The sequence below is a fragment of the Macaca mulatta genome, chromosome 8 (genome assembly GCF_049350105.2).
Source record: "Macaca mulatta isolate MMU2019108-1 chromosome 8, T2T-MMU8v2.0, whole genome shotgun sequence".
Taxonomy (NCBI): Eukaryota; Metazoa; Chordata; class Mammalia; order Primates; family Cercopithecidae; genus Macaca; species Macaca mulatta.
This window is the reverse complement of record NC_133413.1, coordinates 114,708,410-114,730,530: the sequence shown is the minus strand read 5'-3', so window position 1 is coordinate 114,730,530 and position 22,121 is coordinate 114,708,410. Positions and strand designations below refer to the sequence as shown.

Genomic DNA, 22,121 nt, shown 5'->3' with positions numbered 1-22,121 from the left:
CTTCTGTTCTAGTTGTGTTTGAGACAATTTTACACCTCTTTGTGCTGTAGCCAATGAGCACAAAGGAGATAAAGGAGTCTGGAGATCAAGAGACATCAAAGCTGGAGATAAAATTTGGGAATCATAACATATAGATTTAAAACCGCGAGTCTAAGGTCACCAAGGAGATTATATTAGAGAAGAAAGTGGGCTTACAACAGAGCTCTGGGCCCACCAACCTTCAGAGGTGGAGGAGAAGAGCAAGCATCAGTGGAGCCTGAGAAGGCTGACCAGTGAGGCAGGAAGACCATCAGGAGAACATGGAGTCCCAGAAGGCGAGAAGAGAAACCTGCTGTCTTTGTTCAATCCAGAATACTCTGTTTCTTCATCCTGGTTTTTTTTCTGTGTTTTATGCTGCATAAATGTCCTCTAAGAATTAGGTATGCTTTTGGCCAGGAGAATGGGGATGGAGTCTTTATTATCGCCATACTCATCTAGGATGCCAGAGAAAGAGGCTCGCTTTATTTTGAACCTGACTGCTAGTGTCAAGTACATGCATTAAGCAATGGCTCTGCCATATGCTGGGGTCTGTGTCAGGCTGGGCAGTTCATACTTCAGACAGAGGTTTGCCATTGTCATTAGAGAGAAGGAATAAGACAAGCATTGCTAAGTGTTGGAGGTTAAGTCTACTTAGAAAACAAATGTGCAGCTGAACTTTTGAATAACAGCAGTGACGGTTTCAGATTCTGCAGGAGTGCCATCACTTTTCCATTTTGTCACAGTGAACATCTAGTGATGTCCTAAAACATGCCCAGAGAACAATGCCAGGAGCGACAGACAGCACAAAGATGAAGAAGGCATGAATCTAGCCATCATAGAGCTTATGTGACCCACTTCTAAGGATGAGCAAATATTAAAGGGTTAAAAGGGCTGAGAGGCTTGAGACTAGAACTTAAGTTGTCTTTTATTTCTGTCAACTTATCTATCAAAGGAAAAGACTGTGGAGTGTGAGGCAGCACAAGACTCCTGACAGGCGGCTGCTTGTTTCGGAGGTGGCCGTGCACGCAGGCGTGGCTCCCATCCACGGCTATTCTGAGAGGAAAGCAGACCTGGCCCGCCCAGAGCCTCAGAGGCAGGCAAGAGAGAGACGGTATGCAGGTTAGACCCGGCCAGTCGGGTCAGAGACGTATGATGGTCAGCGTGACCAGGGTGACAAGCCAGACATGACTGGCTCCATGACTGAACAGCCAGAAAGCAGTTTGTAGCAGCCGGCCACAGAAAAATTACAGCCCAGGCCAGGCTCAGTGGCTCACGCCTGTAATCCCAGCACTTTGGGAGACTGAGGCAAGTGGATGACTTGAGGTCAAGTCATCAAGACCAGCCTGGCCAAAGTGGCGAAACCCTGTCTCTACTAAAAATACAAAAATTAGCTGGCCATGGTGGTGTGCACCTGTAATTCCAGCTACCTGGGAGACTGAGATATAAGAATCGTGTGCACGTAGGAGGTGGAGTTTGCAGTGAGCCGAGATTATGCCACTGTGCTCCAGCTTGGGTGATGGAGTGAAACTCTATCTCAAAAACAGAAAAAAAAAAAAGAAAGAAAAGAAAAGTACAGCCTGGAGGACAGATAAATGATGCAGCACAACAAAAGAGCATGACAGAAACTGAGTCAGCCCAGGCCAGGCCAAACCACAAAAAGAAGAAAGCAGGCTTAGATGGGAAGCCCCCTTCATACCTCCCTCCCCCAAAATCCCTTCTACCCATATCTATTGAGTGCTTGTTATGGAGAAGGAGAGTAGCACACCAGCCATCTGTCTGCTGGGGGAGACTGACAAGTGTACAGATTATTCCAGAAACCTGGGGTAAGCAAGATAGTACATAGGGCACAGAGGGCCAAAGTTTCCTAGACTGATGATTACCTGAGCTGAGTAATAAAAGAGAAGTCAGATAATTACACAACAGTGAGAGCGGCAGCCTAGCCCATGCAAAAGCATGGCCCTGACCAGGAGCTACCAGGAAGGATTCTGATGTGCCTGGAGTGGGTGGTGCATGTTCCCAGAGCCTGCAAGCTGGGTTCTGGGGAAGCATCCTCTAGGTGATGGAGCAGCCCGTAGAGCAAACCCAGCCCTGAGTGAAGAGGACAGGCCCTGTGTGTGATGGCCCCACCTGAGTCACCAGCATGGGCAGTCAGTTCCCAAGAAGGAGTCCAGGACAGACAAAAAATGAACAGCTGAAAATCCCAAGTAGTGTAGGTTCAAGGAAGTAGTGTAGGAAGAGGGAGACGGAGTGGGATCTGAGGAGGGCTATACAGCACACAGTAGGCAGCACAAAAGTCTGCTCACTTAGGTCACATGCTCCAGAGGTGCTCACTGCAGAAGAGCCTGAAGATTGAACTGAAATCAATAGGCTTTGAATGCCATAGGCTTTGCTGAGTATGAATGCCAAGAGGAGCATAGAGGAGGCAAGCCCTCTAGGTGATAGGCAGGAACGAGCTGAAAGAAGGACATAAATCTTGGTTTGCTCGGATGGGCCTGGATTATACTTATGTTAATTATGTTTAGTGCCCTTTTCATGTTCAGAAGTGTCCTACTTTGGATGATAAATTGTACAGTCACCCCAGGTTTAAGTGATATTCATGCAGTCTGGCTTGGAAAGTAAAGCCAGGAGAGGAAAAAAGACACACAAAAAAAAACAGGGACCAAGGACCTGAAAGGGAGGATGCCCTTTCCTTCCTTTCAGGAGGAAAGGAGGAGGCCAGAGAGTGGGGTATTAGGTGAGTTTAAGGTTTCAGATGTGGTGCTCCAAGGTGGTAGAAACGGGAGGGTGGCGCTTCATTTCCTGGTGTCTGTGTTCCTCAAGATGACGACAGGGATCAAGGACTGAGTAGATAGTGAGCCAAAATGGAAGTCCAGCAAAGCATTTAGACAGATACAGAAAGTGGGCAGCCTGTTGAGGGAAGGGCAGGGGTTCCCCCATTTCCTGAGCACTCAGTTGCCCACCTGGTGCTGGGCTTCAAGTTCTGTGGCTGCAGGGGCTGCGGGCCTTGTTCTGTGTTGGATCCTTGGTGTTTGGCATACTCTCTGGGGCTGTGTGAGCTCAGTGAATATCTGCGGAATGAATGAAGAAAATGCTTGGCTCTGGAAATTCTCAGCTATCTGAGAGATAGGTTTATTTCCCCCATTTCATGGATGAGGAAGTAGGCCTGGAGGCATTAATTAACTTGTCAGTTTCCTACACGTAGTAAATGGCAAATGGAGAATTCTAACTGAGATCTGTCTCACTTCAAAGGTCACACTGTTGATCACTACAATGTATCAGTTTTGGTGGTCAAGATGAGACCCACAGTAATTTGTTATCTGTGTGTGTGTGTGTGTGTGTGTGTGTGTGTGTGTGTGTGTGTGTGTGTGATTTCAAAACTCTACTCAAGCACTGACAGCTCTAGCTGAATCCAGCAGAGGGTTCTGCTGCATAGTCGGTCACCAACGAAGTGAGATTCTGTGGACAATTCATAATGCACAGAGACAGTCAGGAAAGGGGAAAGCACACACAATTGCTAGAACCTGAAGCAACTGCTCTGAGTGTTAGGAGAGGTACAAAGAAGCACTGCAAACTCAGGCAAGTAGGATTGGAGCTAGAAGAAAAGGTCGGACGTTGGAAAGGACAGTAGGAGACAGTTGTGGGACTCAGAAGGGCATGAGGATATGGCAGAGGCCCCAGTAAGTGTCCCTGGGCCTCTGTCTGTTGCAGATTAGTACCCACAAAAAGTGGGACAATCCAGATTCTCAAGGTTGCCAGGAATTTCTTTGAAAGGCCAAGGGGATGGGGAGGCATGTGATAAATTTACAAGATGGTTTTTTTGCTCTCACAATTATTAAAGGGAGCTACACTTAACTTTGAACTCAAGAAAATAAACCACAAAAGAGAAATGAAATGTTCTCTTTCAGACTTGCACACCTACCCCTGTGGAGCGTGCACCCTATAAGGGAGAAGTCGCCACACTGAAATCCAGAGTGACAAAAGAAGATGCCACAGTGGGGACCAGGAAACAGGCCCACCCCTGAAGTGCGTGCTGTCGGTAAGGGACTGTGGACAAGAAAAGTCTTCCTGCGTGAGAGCATAAGAAATTAGCATCTCTCCTCATAAGAGTTGAAGAGACCAAGGTCAGATGCTTCACAGTGATCTAAGACTCAAGGACAATTGAGCCCAGGGATGACTGATCAAAGCAGAGCATTTAGATAAGGCTTCCAGATTGTAGTAGGCCTTGGGCTTGCTAGAGAGTCATTCTTTGAGATGTTAGGAAACATTCAATACAGCCTTGGGGAATCAACTATGAGCAAGATGCAGTAAGGAGGCTGATAACATACAGAGGGAACTACTTAAGACAGGGAGTACAATTTCATGGTCAAAATTTACAAATGGATTAGGACCTTATCTGGTGAAACAAATCTTCATATTGTAAATACAACAGTATTCTACAATTTAGAATAAATGAAAAATGAATAAAATGTTGCTTTAGGGGGTATAACCCTCCAGGAAAATTCTTCAATAGTATCTGATTATTTCACAATTAGTTCTGGAAATAATATTACAGATGCAGTCATTTTTGCAAAAGTATTTGAGCACTTCATCAGTTTTCTCTGTCTTTTGACAGGCTGATCTTTCTTTTCTGAAGTGTCTAGTATCATCATCCTTGTCAATTTTCTTTCTTCAATTGTCTTCTGGTCCTGCTCTCTCAGATCCCCATTTAACAGTGGCTTTGCTGTAATTTTAGCATCTCCCTAATATCACTTCCACTGACTTCATGAAATCTACATATTTTGCCAGTTTTGCAATTTTGCTAGACTCTTAATTTTTTTTTTTTTTTTTTATGTGTGGTATGTTTTCAGACATTTCAACATGTGGCCATCTGCACAAGACTTAACCCCAGAGGTTGACCTAATGGACCTGGTTAGACATTTGTGTTAATGAGAGGCACAGTTTGACAACGGTCTGGCTTTCTACATACTGAAGCACTGCACCTTTTCACATTTTGACAACCTCTTGTTCCCTGCATAAATCCTGTTCCTGCAGGGATTTGGATAATGAGGGCTTGAATGGCAAAGCCCTCTGTGCTACATGCCATGGCTTTCATTATTGAACGGTGTGTGTTTAACAAGACTATCTAGCCCAAGGTCTCAACCTTTTTGTCATTTTCAGACTACCAGAATTATTCTTCTAATCCAAGATGATTTTGTTAAAAATTCAGGGAAAGATTAGTAAGAGAAAGAAATGCGATTGAATGCTATAACATGCTATTAATGACATTTATAGGAGCAGGATTAGTGTTTACTTTGATTATAGCATTTCTTGGGGGCTCGGTTTGAATTCTGCATCTCTTTGTGAGGGAGAATGTTACAGTGAGTTCCTTTCATTCTCTTCAAAGGTAAAATCAGAGGAAAGGAGGCTGCCATTCCTTTCACAGCCAAACGTTGTCAACCCATGGAGAAGCAGGCCTTATTCGACTCCCTGGGATCCTTTAGAAAAAAATCACCGCTCTAGACTTCTTTGATTTTCTTTCAGAAGCAATTGCTGTCTTTCTCACTGTGTCTTTGTTGCTGCATAAGATTGAAGGTATAAATGTATATTGTTGTGATGGAAAGGCTGTGTGGAAATTCATTGATGATACTTTAAAATGTCATCTTTGCTTGTACTAGATTTCTTACTTAGAATTTTTAAAAATCATTTTCTTGTTTAAATAGTTTCTTTTTTTAAGAAAATGGTTACATTAGTTTTAAAAAAGCTCTGTGATTTTACTTTTTATTGTAATTAATAAACATTGAGATCTTCATTTTATATCTTATCTGATTTATTTGTGTCTCCTTCTATCTAGTGGGATTGAGATTCTAGGAGGTTGGTTTTCATTTGAGAGCATGAGTTCCTGGCCATGTCTCTTCAGCAACTTTTGGAAATCTAGTCTCAGAAAATCCCACCTAATCAAATTAGATGCTCAAGTTTAAAATAAGTCCAAGGCAAATTATCCAATCACAATGATGAATGTGGGATTTGAGGGAATTAAATGGAATCAGCATGGCTGAAAGATGCTACGTTAATACCTTCCTTCCCCTACGCTTCCTAGTCTATGGTATGATCCTTCTGTGTGTGCAGAGAAGCTAAGATTAGATTTCTTCTCCTGGGTAACTAGGTCAAGCAGGATTTTTAAAACAGGGAATAAAATTGGGGTGATTATGCTCTCCTTGCAGGTGCATCTGCCCCCAACATACTCACTTAGGAGTATATTTGTACATTTAACAAAGGGTAGTAGAAATTCAGTTTACCCAATTGTGATTTGTTTTGAGCACACAGAGAAAGGACAGTGAGCTGCACCTGAAGAAAATCCTTCTGTTTCAATCAAACTACAGCTCTTTTTTCTCAGGTTAAGAGATACTTTAAAATATTTATTTCTCTCCTCTACTTTGGTTGACAATGGGAAGTCTACAATAAGACTATTGAATCCTCTCAAAAGGAATATATAAATTGCTTTCTTACCCCGAAGTCAATTCCCACTCATCCTTTGGTGTTCAGCTGAAATAGCACCTCACTAAGAGTCTTACCCAGATCTGACATGCTCCTCCATAGGAGGCCAAGCATACACCCATCACCATGCCTTATCTTGTTGCCTTATAACACCTGTTCTACTTGTCTGTCTCCTCTAGGAAACTGAAAGCTTCTTCAGGACAGGGCCTGTCTGGCTCACTATTATTTCAGCAGCATCTAGCAGACTACCATGCAATTGATGGGTATTCAATGGATATTTATTAATATTCAAATAAGGGAGGAAGTGAAGGAGTTCCTGTTCAGTTCTCAAATTCATAAATTTAGTGAGAACTCTCAACAAAATAGGGACAAACTTTATAGAACATTTTAGTGTAAGGCTGCTTTAAATGGAGAGCGCAGGTCATTATCTATTTGATAGATCTGTGTGGGAGAATGAAATAGCTATAGGATTCTGCATCAATAAAGACATTTGAAATGAATGTGGAAATCCCTTTGTTGCTTTTATTAGATTTTGTTGCAATATTTTTATGGAAAGATAGGTCTAAATAATACAAAGCAACAGAAAAACATAATTCAAGCTATTAATATTTAATACCATAGTTTTCAAGGCTGCCTCACTATGCAGTGAAAGATTTGTCATTAACCAATTGCATTTTTAAGGTCTGCAGAAAGAATAGGTGGAATGAGTAACGTTCCTTTTCCATATTCCCCTTCCATTGCCTCCCTCCTCCGCTAGGTATTGTGATGGATTGGGAGGGAACCATGTGTTCATGGTGGGCCCTAAACTTGGCTCCTCTATTGACTAACGATGAGGCCTTGAGAAATTTTTAAAACTGAAATACGAGATTATTGAAACATACAAAAGGCATCAAAATTAACACAACCACATCTCTGAACCTATCACCCAGTGTGGAAAATAAAACTTCAGCAATACGGTTGAAGTCCCCTGTGTTTGTCTCCCTATGGTTTGCCCCTTCCTTCCCCAAGGTAACCAGTGTCCTGATCTGCTGTTTTATTCCAGTGTCCATCATTTATACCTTTTTCTTTTTTTTGAGACAGAGTCGCCCTGTCACCCAGGCTTGAGTGCACTGACTTGATCTCAGCTCACTGCAACTTCCACCTCCTAGGTTCAAGTGATTCTCATGCCTCAGCCTCCTGAGTAACTGGGACTACAGGCTCCCTGCAACACACCCAGCTAATTTTTGTATTTTTAGTAGAGATGGGATTTCACCATGTTGGCCAGGCTGGTCTCAAACTCTCAAGTGCCTTGGCCTCCCAAAGTGCTGGGATTACAGGCATAAGCCACTGCACCCAGCCTATACCTTTGCTATGTATGTACATATTTGTAAGCATTGTTTTGTATGTCAGGGGTCTCCAACCCTTGGGCCATGAACTGGTGCACAGCAGGAGGTAAGCAGCGGACAAGCATTGCTGCCTGAGCTCCACCTCTGTCAGATCAGCGGCAGCATTAGATTCTTACAGGGCAAACCCTATTGTGACTGTGCTTGCAAGAATCTAGGTTATGTGCTGCTTATGAGAATCTAATGCCCGATGATCTGAAGTGGGACAGTTTTATCCAGAAACCATCCCTCCCAACCCCCAGTCTGTGGAAAAATTGTCTTCCATGAAACCAGTCCCTGTTGCCGCAAAGGTTGGGGATTGCTGTTGCATGTGGTGAAATCTTATAAAAGCACAACACAGTATGTATTGTCTTGATTCCTGCTTTTTTGTGGTCAACATGTTTGGGAGTTGTTTTCATAGGCCTAGTTCTGGTTATTTACTGTATTGCTGTGTAGGATTGCATGGTAATAACCACACCGCAATCTATTTAGGCATTCTCTTGTTTAATAGACATTTAGATTGTTTCCATTCTTTGCTATCACAAACAACACTGTCATAGGCAATTCTGTGCAGGTTTCCTCATGGACATGTGTGACAGCTCCTCCAGGGCACATGCCTTTAGGACAGGAGAGTGGGACTGGTGAATCCTAAGGTGGGCCCTTTCTCACCTCACTTAAATACGGCAAATTGTCCTCCAAAGTGGTGAGTTATGCCCTCATTAAGAGAGTGTACGAGTTTCTGTTGCTCCACATTCTCATCAATATCAGATATTGTCCAATTTACTAATTTTGCCATTCAGATCCATGTAAAGGGATCTTATTGAAGTTTGAATTTGCATTTCCTGAGTGCTAATGAGGCTGAGCTCCTTTTCATTGTGTAAATTAATTGATCTTTCTAAGCCTCCATTTTTTCATTTGTAAGAGAAGAATGATAAGGGTATCTGCCCAATACACATGGACGCCGTGAAGATTACGAAGCCCAGACTGTATGGTCAACAAGTGCTAGCTATGATGACTGTGTTAATAGCCATGCAGTGAGTTAATAAATGATGTGCTACCCAGAGACTGCCAAAGTAGACTGTTCTTCTCTTTCTGTGGGGAAGTTCACCATGCTTTATAGTTCCAACTCCTTTGGCAGCTGCAGAAGCATGGAAGCCAAGAATGGGAAGGATGAGTGAGCCCAGGCACAGGGTGAGGGCGTCAGGCGGGCCTGGAGAGGGTCAGTGGGCCTGGGTCCCAGGCGCTGGCATTGTGAGCTGTCTGAGTAGGAGTGCAGACTGAAATAGGGGAATGGGTAGAGCCTCACTCTCAAGTGACCTGTGCAGGTGCAGCAGGTCCCAATGTCAGCATCCAGGCCAACTACAGCAGGCTGTTTTCTCTCCTTTCTCTCTGTACATGATGCAGTATCCTATAGGGGAATGATTAAGAACTTGTCAGAGGCTTTAAAGTCACAAGAGCCAGTTAAGCAAGATAGGTAAACTTCCTGAGCCTCAGTTTCTCTACTGAAAAAGTAAGAGTAATTAATCATACCTCTTTTTCACGGGATGGTTGAAAGGACACATTGGGATGGCACATGCAAAGCCTCAGCTCTCCCTCAGTGGTGGACAGATTCAGCCTTGTCTCCTTCTCTTGCCCTACTACGACTGCCACTCTTTTCATTCCCATGTATCCAATACAGAGCCCCCTGAAGGCAAATATTTAATTAGGTTTATTTTTGTCAAATGCACTTTCTCCCTTTACTTCGTTTGGGAGAATATCTGTGGACAAGTTAAAATTAAAAAAAAAAAAAAAGAAACACAGAGCGTCCATCATTTACTAAACACCAACTGTTTATAAAACACAGAAGCAAACTCCTTAGTTTGGCTGCCACTGGTCCTCAAATGCCTTGCACAGGGAGTGGCACAGAGAAGTGCTCAGTAAATCCTTAATGAGGGAATGAATTAACCTTGGGAACAGAAGATGACAGAGAAGGAGGAGAGGAATAATTCATGAAAGAAAAGTAACACTACTACAAATCATTATTTGTGTCCAGGGGTCAGGACTCCATTTGTCTTAAGAGCCATCCTAGTGTTAATCGTGATTGTAAACATATAAATGGCACTGGGGAGTGGCCTTCTGAGACTGTGGGCTTAGGCGAGCTTGCACAACCAGCTGCGGGAGTGAAAACGCATTCAGGGTGTTTTCAAGCAGTGGTTTATATTTTTGTTTTGTTTGTCAGTTTTTTTTTTTTGCCTTTTGACAGGATGCAGTCTTCACAAGCACATAGGACCTTAGCTTTTTCTTTAATAAAACTTATAAATGTGCTCAATAGAGTCTTAATGATAATATTTATTAGGCCCTTATTAGGTGCCCAGACTTGTGCTAAGGTCTGTATAGATGCCATCATTTAATTGTCTCTGCAGCCCTATGAGGGCAATATTATTACTATTATTTTATTATATATTTATATATATAATATGTTGTATTATCTATTATATATTTTATATATTATATAATATAATTATTAATTATATATTGTATAATTATTAATATAACTAATTATTAATATATTTATAATATATTATATAATATTATATATTATATTATAATATAAATAATATTTATATATATTATATAATATTTAATATATTATTATATAATATTTATAATATATATTATAATATTATATATTATTATAATATACTACTATATATAATATAAATAATATAGTATATATTATTTATTATATTATTATTATATTTATTATATATTATATTATTATATATTATATATTATGTTTATATTGTTTATTATATATTATATTACTATTTCATTAATATTATAAATAATCATTATTTATTACTATTAACAAATTATTATTATTTTATATTATTATTATTTAACAGATGAGAAAATGAAGGCTGAGAGAGGTTGAGTAACTGCCCAGAGGCACTCAGCAGGTCAGTGGGTGGCCCAGGAGATGAATTCTGGTCCATTTGACTTCACATCACCCCTCTAATGTATCTGTTAGTCAAGACTTTGGAAATAACCCACTCCTGAATGATGTACATCATTAGAACTCAGAAGAAAAAAGAACCTGAACATCATTAGAGCCCAGGAGAAAATATCAGGAACTCACAGTTATTAAGGGCTCACCTAACGAGCCCCAAACCCTCTACAAACATTAGTTCACATGATCCTTCCACCAACAACATGAGGCAAGCACTGAGATTATTCTCACTTTATACATGGTGAAACTGAGGCACGGAGAGGTCCCTTAACTGTAACTTTTCAAGCTACACAGGATGACACGGAAAGGAGTTTCCAAGGTGTATTAAGTCTTTTCAGTAAACAGTTTCCAAGCCAATATCACTAAAGTGTATCATCTCATCTCTACAGTCTTGCTAAAAACTTTCTCCAATTACTAATACATAAAAAGCCAAAGCATAAGAAATGATTTTCTGAAATCAGTGGCAGTTATCATGGACTCAGACTTGATTCTTTATGAGAAATCTAGCATTCAGTACGGACGTCTCTCTTGGAGCAGCCTGAAGGTTGGTTGTTTTGTTTTCTTTTAAACATCTTATTTAAGAGAATTGAATCCAAATTTGATGTTTTTCCCTTTTGAAACCAAAGTCAAGAGCACAGGTGGGAAACGGAGGCTGGCGAGCGGTGGGTGGGAGAGACCCATGGTGCCAACGGCCTCTGAGTGGGCTGCTTCTCCTGGTGGGGGTCGCTCGGCTGACGAGAAAGTGCTACAGACCAGTGGAGGCCTGGTCACACCGGCCCTACAGTCATCCGGAAACTGAACTTGAAGCAGAGTCAATGAGGACACGCTGTTCCTGGGCTGTCCCATGCCCATCAGCGCCTCTGCCAGGGGCACTTCCCATGATGCAGAGTGGGCTTGACTACAGAAACCCGGCATTAGCCCCGGCTCCGCACCATTTGCCTGTGGGGCTGGTGCAAGTTACAGCTCCCCTCTCAGCTTCCCGGTCTTCACCTCCGTGGGAGGAGGTGCGACTGACGGTGTAGGGAAGGGTGCAGAGCACAAAATCTAGAATCAAACTGACTGGATTCAAAACTTCCCTCTGTCACTTACCACTTGTGTAACTTAGGCAAATTACTTAAATTTGCTCAGCCTCACGAGTCTCATCTGTAAAATACCTACTCCTGGTTTTGAGGGAGAATTAACTAAGACTTAAGCAATTAACATTGCCCTGAGCACGAAGTGAGCCCTCAATCAAGACAGCTACTATTATTTCTTTGAGCTTGACTGCCTTATTGCTCTACATCAAAGCAGGACGAAACCATCTGATGTCATCTTAGAAACTTCCAGTCTCCTCTGAGTTACACCTGATGGCCAGTGCTGCTCAATACTACAATTACAACACTAAAACTGAAAGACAAAACAAACTCTTCAGCCAATAGCGATAGACTATTGCCCTCCTGTTTACTTTTGTGGGTTCCCTGATTGATATGGTTTGACTGTGTCCCCACCAAATCTCATCTTGGATTGTGGTTCCTATAATCCCCATGTGTGGTGGGAGGTAATTGAATCATGGGGGTGGTTACCCTCGTGCTGTTCTCATGACAATGAGTGAGTTCTCACGAAATCCGATGGTCTTATAAGGGGCTTTTCCCCGTTTTGCTTGGCACTTCTCCTTGCTGTCACCATGTGAAAAAGTATGTGTTTGTTTCTCCCTCCACTACGATTGCTAAGTCTTCTGAGGCCTGTCCAGCCCTGCAGAACTGTGAATCAATTAAACCTCTTTCCTTTATAAATTACCCAGTCTCGGGTATGTCTTTATTAGCAGCATGAGAAAGGACTAATACACTGGCTTAAAGAGTGATTTCTGCCTGAGCACAGTGGCTCATGCCTGTAATCCCAGCACTTTGAGAGGCTGAGGCAGGTGAATTACTTGAGGCCAGGAGTTTGAGACCAGCCTGGCCAACATGGCAAAACCCCATCTCTACTAAAAATACAAAAATTAGCTAGATGTGGTGTTGAGAGCTGCAGAGAGCTACAATCACACCACTGCACTCCAGCCTGGGCAACAAAGCGAGACTCCATCTCAAGGAAAAAAAAAAAAAAAAAAGAGTGATTTCTTATTTTAACCATTGAGGTACACCGAAGCACAATCTTGTTCCTCAGGTAATTTACGAAACCGCTTAAGAAATAGACCTTGCTGTTTTCTTTTCCAGTTTTCTCATGAGCCAATTAAACTATAAGACTTCCAGTCTCCCCAAATATATTATTTGAGTTAATTACTGCTGAATGAGATGTCAACAATCATTGGAATAAAACACTTCTGCAACACTCTTCTAAAGATATAAATGTTTTGGAACTTTGTTTTCACAAAAACCAAACTTAAACTGAAAGTGTTTATTCCTCAAAACTAGTATTATAATAGAGAGAGAGAGAGTTGTTTGCTGGATGAAGTCTTCATTATATCCAAACATAGTTCAGACTTAAACTTTATTCAGATGAGAAATAAGAGCAAGACAGAAATTTAGGGACAGAAAGAGCTTTTAGTTTCATGTCACAGATGAGGAAAGGGAGGCTCAGAGGATATATGACACTGAGCTGCCTTCCTCACTCCCCTATTCACTGCGAGCTCTTGCCCTTAGACAACTAGTATTTATTGAGTATACATTATGTGCCGGGTATTGACACCAGTGATAAAATTGTGAATTAAAAAAAAATTGTTTCTGCTCTCCTGGGAAAAACAGACATTGATCACAAGCCAGCATAAATATATAACTGTAGTGCTACAAAGAAGGGGAATGCAGTGAAACAAGAACCCGAAAGAAAAGATTTGGTGATTTGGGGAGTGGTCAGGGAGGGCTTCCCTGAGGAAGTGATGTAAGAGCTGAGACCTGATGAATGGGTAGGAGATAACCAGGCAAAGGAGGGAAGGAAAGGCTTCCTGCAGAGAGCCATGTGTGCAGCTGGAGCTGGGGAGGGTGAGGACCTGGAAGGGTGAGTAAAAAATGAAGGCTAAAGTATGGGGTGGGCGCGGTGGGAGAAAATGAAAGAGAAAGATGAGACAGAGAGAGATTAAGATTGAGAAAGAGAGAGACTGAGAAAGCCTGAGTAAGACAAAGATGATCCTAGAGGAACCAGGACAGTTTTTCTTCATCCTAAGAGCAATAGGAAGCCTTTGAAGGGTCTTAGGCAGAGTTCTGATCTGATCAGAACAGCATTCCGTAAGGATCACTGGAGCTATAGCACAAAGGATGAATTGGAGAGGACCAGAATGGAAACCTACCGGCCAGAAAGGAGGCCGTTGCAGGTGTCTAAGCCAGAGATGGTGATAATTTGCACAAGGGTGGTGGTAAAGATGAAAAGTGGGACATTTGAGGAACATTTCATTGGTTACATTGACCAAAACAACAACAACAACAACAACAACAACAAACCGTAAAGGACTAGGTCAGCAAGAAAAGGGAACCAAAGATGACTCCTCTTTTCTTGGCTTTTGAAACTGGATGGATGTTACTGCCATTCTCAAAGAAAACAAGACCAGCTTCAGGAGACAGATCAGAGGCCGGGTTTTAGACACATTATATTTGAGATGCCTGTGAGATATCCAAGCAGAGAGAACAAAGAAGGTGTTGAACACACAGAGGAGAAAGCTGAGTCCAAGATTAAATTTGTGAGTCTTCTCCAAATAGAGAGAATACGCTTCCATTTCCTTACCTGTAAGCTGGAATCATCGTAGCATCCACCTCAAGATTAAATAAGATAGTGTAAAGAATTCACCCAGCACAGCAGCAGCACACAGTAGGTGCTCATAGAAATCAGCTCTCATTGTTTCTACCAGGGAGCTTATTTCTTGAAGTCACAGCTAGTAAGTCACTTGAAAATAGCAGCCCTATGGATAATCATAAGATTCAACACCGCAAGTGGGGAAGACTTTTAATTTATTAAGTAACGAGATATGAAAGTGAATTCTTCTTGACTGGAAACTGCAGTTTCTGAGCAGGAGCACCTAATTCTGCAGATGTGATTAATGTAAAAGTTCCCAGTTTACCAGGCCCTTAATAGAATCCCATGAATTTTGCCACTGAATGTGCTCCTGTTTTCTAATCTAGAAATACAACACCAAGCAATGAAGTGAAGATGATGTGAGATGGCACTTTCCAATCTTTTCTGAAATGAGGCAGGTACAGATAACTAAATACAATTTAAAATGTGAAATAGTGTCAAGTTCTGGCACCGTGTCTCTTCCCTGAGATGTACCTGCACCTTTGAGTACTGTGCACATCATTCATTCAATTCCCCAGCAAATATATGCTGACTCTTTCATTCTTCCTGGTTATATGTAAGGCTCCCAGAATGTAAATCACCCCTTTGTGCATGAGCAGGGTTTGACAATCATAAAGTAACTTTTTTCTACTTAACTTTCTCCTATGGTCCCTTCAAATCTATTCTGTGCATTCATTCTTTCCCCTCTCGCCCGCCCTCTCTCTTTCTCTCAGGTTAAATCTTGGCCAGATCCCATGGCTCTGATGATCATGTTTAAGTGGCAAGAGAATGTTCTGGCATTTAAAAATCAATTTCAGTCTAATGACCGCAAAACGACAGTCCAATCTAGGATAATTGAAACTCTTGAACCCGTGTGTACCCCAGTTATGTCAGTTCAATCCTCTCACCAACCACACCCATTTGCTTCTCTCAACTCCTCTACCTTCTCCCCATTCACCTGGTTGACCAGAAGCAAATGGTCAGAGATTGCTAACTCTCCAGTCAATCACACAGCCCCATCCTATGTGATCTGGAACAAGCCACTGAAACCCTGTGGCTCCATGTCATTACCTCTAAAATGCTGGTATTTCATCTACTTCACTGAATTCTCATGAGGCTTAAATGAAAGTATTTTGAACAGCATCTGACACTTGATAAGCACTTAGTTAACAATGACTATTCCTAGTGCCTTCCTCTCTTCTGCCTACAAGTATGCTTTGTAATAAATCAATGGTGCTACCTTTTGTTCCCTGTTTCTATGCCAATTCCAAGCCCCAAAGCAATTCTTGACTGTGTCACAGTCTTTCCTCAGCTTCTATGGGACATGGTATATATTCTGAGTTCCATTGGCCACAGATATTTTGCAAGAGACTGGAGTTCTAATATCCCATAGCACCGTTCCCATCAGAGTCTTTGCCTTGACAGAGCCTCTTAAAGGGTTGGGTTTGAGCAAACAAAGTCAACAGTTACACACTCGTGTAATTGCCCCTACCACGTGCCAGTCTCCCCAGCTGGGTTATGAATTCAACCAGGCAGAGATCATGTCTTACTCATTGTTGCATCCCAGTGCCTGAGGTGATGCCAGACAAAGAATAGGCACAGCAGTGGAAGTTAGTTGGGTGGTTCCTCCATCAGTGTAACAGAACTACCACGTGACGCAGCAATTCCAGTCCTAGGGACATTCCCAAAAGAACTGAAAACAGGCATTCTAACAAACATCCATACACGAATGTTGATAACATTATCCATAATAGCCAAAATGCGGAGACAACAAAAACTGTCCATCAATTGTCAGCTAGATAAACAAAATGTGGTATATCCATGCAGTGAAATATTATTCAGCTATTAAATAAGGAATGAAGTACTGATGCGTGCTACAACATGGAAGAGCCTTGAAAACATTACGCTAAGTAAATGAAGCCAGACACTAAAGGCCACATACATGAGTTCATTTATATGAAACATCCAAAACAGGCAAATACATGGAGAAAGAAAGCAGATTAGTGGTTTCCAGGGGCCAAAGGAAGGGAGACATGGGGAGTGACTGCTCAATGGGCCAGGATTTCTTCTGGGGTTGACAGAGATATTCTGAAATTATAGAGTAGCAACGGTTGTATAATACAGTGAATGTACTAAAAGCCACTGAAATGTACATTCTAAAACTACCGCGGTTACAATAGTAAAATAGGTATGTATTTTACCACAATTTTTAAAAAACTGGAAAAAGGAAGTAGGCTTCACATAACCATTTTAAAATAAATTGGTGAATATAAATGAGGGATTTGGGAGTTTAGGTGGTTAAAAAGTTTAAAGGAAAGTTGGAGAGAAGGGAGTTGAAAGGCAAATGTCTCCGAATGGCAGTAAAAGGTTTCAGGAGCCCACCTGCGATACCCCGCAGTCTTCTTCCCAGAGGTAAAGAACCGAGTCCTTCCAGATGATCAGGGAGGGTCTGTGAAAAAGTCACATTGGAAATCAGCAGTTGTCTACTGCGAGAACCAGAACTGTATTAGGAAACAGCTTTGTCTTCCTAAGTTCTATAACTGAGCATTTCAGGGATCAAAGCAATTCCTTAATTCAAGAAGTCTCCTCTCTATGCCTGGCAAGGCACCCTGTGTGCTCCATCCTTACTGCCTCTGAGGTCATCTACTTCCATCCTCTGCCTGTAGCAGGACGAGTGGCAGACAAAACTCCTCAGACACCGAGTTACACAAGGAAGGGGTTTATTCGGCCGGAGGGCATCGGCAAGACTTCAGTCTCAAGAGCTGAGCTCCCCGAGTGAGCAATTCCTGTCCCTTTTAAGGGCTCACAACTCTAAGGGGGTGCATGTGAGAGGGTCGTGACTGATTGAGCAAGCAGCAGGTACGTGACTGGGGGCTGCATGCACCGGTAATTAGATTGGAACAAAACAAGATAGGGATTTTCACAGTGCATTTCTATACAATGTCTGTAATCTATAGATAACAGAACCAATTAGGTCAGGGGTCGATCTTTAACTACCAGGCCCAGGGTGCACGCCGGGCTGTCTGCCTGTGGATTTCATTTCTGCCTTTCAGTTTTCACTTCTTTCTTTGGAGTCAGAAATTGGGCATAAGACAATATGAGGGGTGGTCTCCTCTCTTATGCCCACTCTCCAAGAATCAAACTCTGTGCGAAGCGAGCTCCAAAAGGCAACTTTGCTCACGGTCATGAGATGTGACCACAGTGTTAGATCTGCCTTGAACGGGGTCCTGAGAACAGCGTCCAAGGGACTCTCTCTACCCCCGTCTCTGCTCCCTTTCTAAGCTAGGTGGCCTTGGAAGTCAATGAAACTCTCTGGGCTTCTATTTCTTTAACTGGAGGTGGTAGCATTCACGGAGTCTTCCTCACGAAGTTGTTGTGAGGCACAGATCGCTTTGAAAACTATCAAATGCCAGAGAGAGGTAAGAGAGCCCCATTTTTACAGCGTTTGGGAGTCCAACAAGCAGCGTTTAGCGGCTGGGAGGCCAGGGTCAAGGGACCTCTGCACTCCGGACCGCAGGTTCCTCGCTGGAAACCAGGAGCGTCGTCAGAAGTGTGTGGGCGAGGAGAGGATGAGACTGCAAGCAACGCGACCCGCGCAGAGCTGGACGGGACGTCAGCTGGTAAAGACAGCAACTGCGGAGGCTCCGGTGAGCGCCGTTTCCATGAATCAGCGCAGGCCCTGGAAAGGGGCTGAAGGAGCGCAAGCTTCCCTTACACCGAGCGCGCTCCGGTCCTGTTCCTTACCCAGAGAGGCTCCGGCAGGGCCTGTCTCTGGCTCAGCTGTCCCAGGGGCGGCCCCGCGAGACCCCCGGAGGCGGCTCCCGGCCTCTCCCCTCCCCTGAGCGCTGCAGACAGGGGCCCTGGGAGTTGTTTACTCTCTCCCCGCCACCGCCTCCCCAACCTCTGTTTCCTTTTCTTAAGTGGTTTACAATCCTCTGAGTCGCTTTACACTTTGGGGCCACTCTCACTGTAAATAATTATCTTGTCTTGGGATTTCTTGTTGCAAGAAGCTTGCTTTCTCCTTCCCAAAAGAACAAGCACGCCCGCACCAATCAATATGTACCGCCCTGCACAGGTCTGCGGAGAGGGGAAGAGGTTTCCAGAACATTAAGGAAATGTGGACACAGCCCTCGGGGCGCTTCTAATAAAAACGTGCCAGGGAGAGGCTTCTCGGAGTGCAGGCAGGAATGCTAGGCAGGGCAGGGCTGGGATTTCAAGGGAGCTCCTGAGACAGGGAGAGCCTCCCAGGATTTTCTCGTTGTTTCGCTTGTAGGCAAAAAGGAAAAAATGGAGCATCCTGCAGCTTAGCTGGAGGGCCTTAGACAATGCGGTTATGCTACTGGGTCTAATGGGAAATAGGAAAATGCAGGCATGAGTTGGTGTTTCTGTTTATTGAAATTCTTCGGAGGATGCTGGCTTCATACCAAGAAGGAAGAAGTCTTAGAACAGGAGTGGGGCATGGTGTGGGCACAGACTCAGTGCCACAACAGGCAGAGCCTCAAGTGCCACATGACACGTGACAGGGACAAGGAGCCCGCTTAGAACGAGAAGACGGGGTTCATCACTTCTCAGCGTGTGACCTGGACAAAGTCACTTAACCTTTCTGAACCTCACTTCCTGATTTGTGAATTGGAGGTGAAAATACCTGCCTTGGTTACTTTACCGCATTGTTAAAGGACCGTAAGAGAGGAAGTTTGTGAACAATAAAGCAATCCGAGTGCAGTGTGATCACAATACGAACATCTTGCTCAGTGTCGGTTGCTCTGGAAGGAAAGTTGGTTTGTAGTGAAAGAAGATGCAGCATGAACGAGATTGTAAAGGCAACGGGAAGTTTAAAAATAGATTGGTGAGATCACAGTAATAACAGAAGGCCACTGTTGAGGAGAGGGTGCTAAGGAATGAAGAAAATAACGAGGACCTGAACAGGAAGCTTATCGTTGGCGACTGAGCAGGAGGAGGTGTTGCCCGGTCCCACGGGAGGAAGCTGGAGGTTATGTTCACTGATGTGCAGAGGAACGGGTTAGGGTAACAACTTTGATTTGAGCATTTTCCATGAGTCACTATCCCATCCCTATTGAAGGTCACATGCAAAAGCCAGAGCCAGGAGCAGAATGCCAAAGTCAAGGCTGGGACTGAGCATGAGAACGGATGAGGAAGGCACATAGAGTTGGGAAGACCAGGATGGTGAAATGAAGTGGACATTCCAGGCAAGTTCTGAGAAAGCCCTGCAGGAAGCGTGGGAGGAGTTCTGTGGAGCACAGGGGAGGCTGATCACAGGTGCTGGACCTGCCATGGGGATGACGTGGAGGCCAAGAAGATCAGTTCTGAAGGAGCTGGAATCCTGGGCACAGTGGTCAGGGTGTCCCTCAGCCAGGAAGGCGACCTGGCTGGCCCACTGCAAGAGGACCAGAGCTGCAGGGCAAAAGGAGGCCCAATTCCCAGGAGTGAGCCAGTGGCTGTGTTTAGGTCTTGCTCTTCCAGAGAGCAACCAGAGACAGAGAGCTACTGTGCCTCCTTAGTCTCTAGCCCTACACCTGTGCCTGGCACACAGAAGGCACTCGGTCAGTGTTCTTTGGAGTAACCCAACACTTGAATGACAAAATGAATACGGTCAGATTGAAAATACTGAAGAAGCCCTGAATTGTATTCCCCTTTTTGGTGGCTTTGGAAGCTGTTGGCTTTCTTTCTGGTGGCAGATAGCTAATGGGAAGGCTGTCTCATTGTCCCTCCTGAAGACTCTTGGCCGCCTAGCACGTTCTTGGTCCCCCTCCCATCTCTCTATATGGTGTCCGCCCGCAGGATGGTCGTGTCTCACTTGGAGGCTTGTTCCCTTGGCAACTCACTTCTACATTATGCTGTTCTCAATTGGCCTCTAGTTCCCAGGCACTGCTGTACTTTATTCAGATTTCTAACCATGGCAATTCCCAGCCGTATTTACATCTACTCTTGATACAGAATCTCTTAAATTAAGGGAACATTGTCATCTCAGAAATTAACTTTGAAAATGCATTTAAACGCATTTTAAACTAGAAATATAAAATTTCTTCACGACTTCCTCGCCAAGAAATAATTCTTGTCAGCCATTTTCATTGACTCGTTTCAAAACTGTTTTCTTCTCACATATTGAAAGCCAGCCCTGAAAAGAGTCTCTGGGAGAAGCGTTTGGTTCCAAAAATAATGTCTGGCTCTCAAACTTTCACCCATCTCAGTAGACTCTGTCACCTCCTGGTCACTGCCATCATCTGGCTGCTGGTAGGCTCACCGTCAAGACTGAAGAAGACCTGAACATCATCGCAAGCAAATATGGGAACAAGAGTCACAGTGAACACTTAATTTTGTTTTACCATGCCATTTTTATTAGACTGGTCTATTTGTGTTTTCCAAGGCCCTAACATGGTTTGCATACCTTTAATGAGGATGGATCGTGCTGAGCCATTCTCTATTCATATAGTGTGTGTGTGTATATATATATAGATAGATAAATAGATATATAGATTTTTTTTTTTTTACCATAGTCTCTTCTTCAACTGTAAACTTGTAAACTTGTAATACTTCGTTTTGTTTTTGTTTTTTGAGACAGGGTCTTGCTCTGTCTCCCAGCCTGTGGTGCAGTGGCACAATATTGGCTCACTGCAGCCTCAACCTGCCGGACTCAAGTGATCCTCCCATCTGAGCCTCCCAAGTAGCCAGAAATACAGGCATGTGCCACCACACCTGGCAAATTTTGTTACGTCTTGTAGTTTTTGTAAAGATGAGGTTTCATTATGTCGCCCAGGTTGGTCTTGAACTCTTGAACTCAAGCAATCCTCTCATCTTGGCCTCTATAAGTATTGGGATTACAGGCGTGAGCCACTGCTCCCAGGCTAAAACATGTAAGACTTTTAAGAAATACTCAGATGGGGCCCACTAATACTGGTTGAGGATCACCTCACCTTTTCTTTTCAAGGTGAATTTTCGCTTCTTCTAGCAAAACTGTCTGCCACACGTATACTACTCACAGCTGGTGTGGATAGGCATTCCCTTGGTGCAGCAGCTGAACCTATTCCTTACTTAAGGTCCTTAACCACCATTCTTTGCCTTCCCATAAAACCCTGTATTGATTCCCACATTTGGTATCTCTCTCTATATGGCCTCTGATGGCTCAGTTCAATGTATTGCTGAGGTCTTCTGTCTAGGTCCTGAACATCATCTCAAGCAAATGTAGGTCCTTTCCTGAATGCTCAATGAGCCTCTAAGTAGCAAACCATTTATTGTGGCTAAGATATAATCCCAAATTCCTTAGAACAACTTCCCTCTGACTGTATCAAAAACCCAATGTTGATTTCTCCTACTCTTTTTTGTCTGCATTGAGAGCTGAGGTACACTCAAAAATATAGAAAGTTCATTCTAACTGTGCAGCTGTGCTATGACCGACTCGTAAATGTTATGTTCTAAAGAGTTGATTCTGCATAATGCACATAGCGTGATTCTTGAAGGGGAAATTCTTTGCTGGTTGTTCACTGTACCAGGTTGAATTGTGTCCTCCCCAAGAGATATGTTCA

General features: G+C 43.3%; 1 protein-coding gene across 6 annotated transcripts in view; it reads left to right on the top strand.

Moving 5' to 3' along the window:
* The window catches only part of DPYS (dihydropyrimidinase), an 88,052-nt gene extending 82,241 nt beyond the window's left edge, over positions 1-5,811 (top strand). For all 6 annotated transcript variants that reach the window (XR_013396933.1, XR_013396938.1, XR_013396937.1 and 3 more), the window contains 2 exons: positions 3,924-4,054; positions 5,402-5,811. Coding sequence is in view for 2 of the 6 variants with exons in the window: in XM_015145843.3 (XP_015001329.2) it covers positions 3,924-4,040 (117 nt within the window). In the remaining 4 variants the exon portion in view is untranslated. The remainder of the gene's footprint in view (positions 1-3,923; positions 4,055-5,401) is intronic.
* Positions 5,812-22,121: the final 16,310 nt, after the last annotated feature.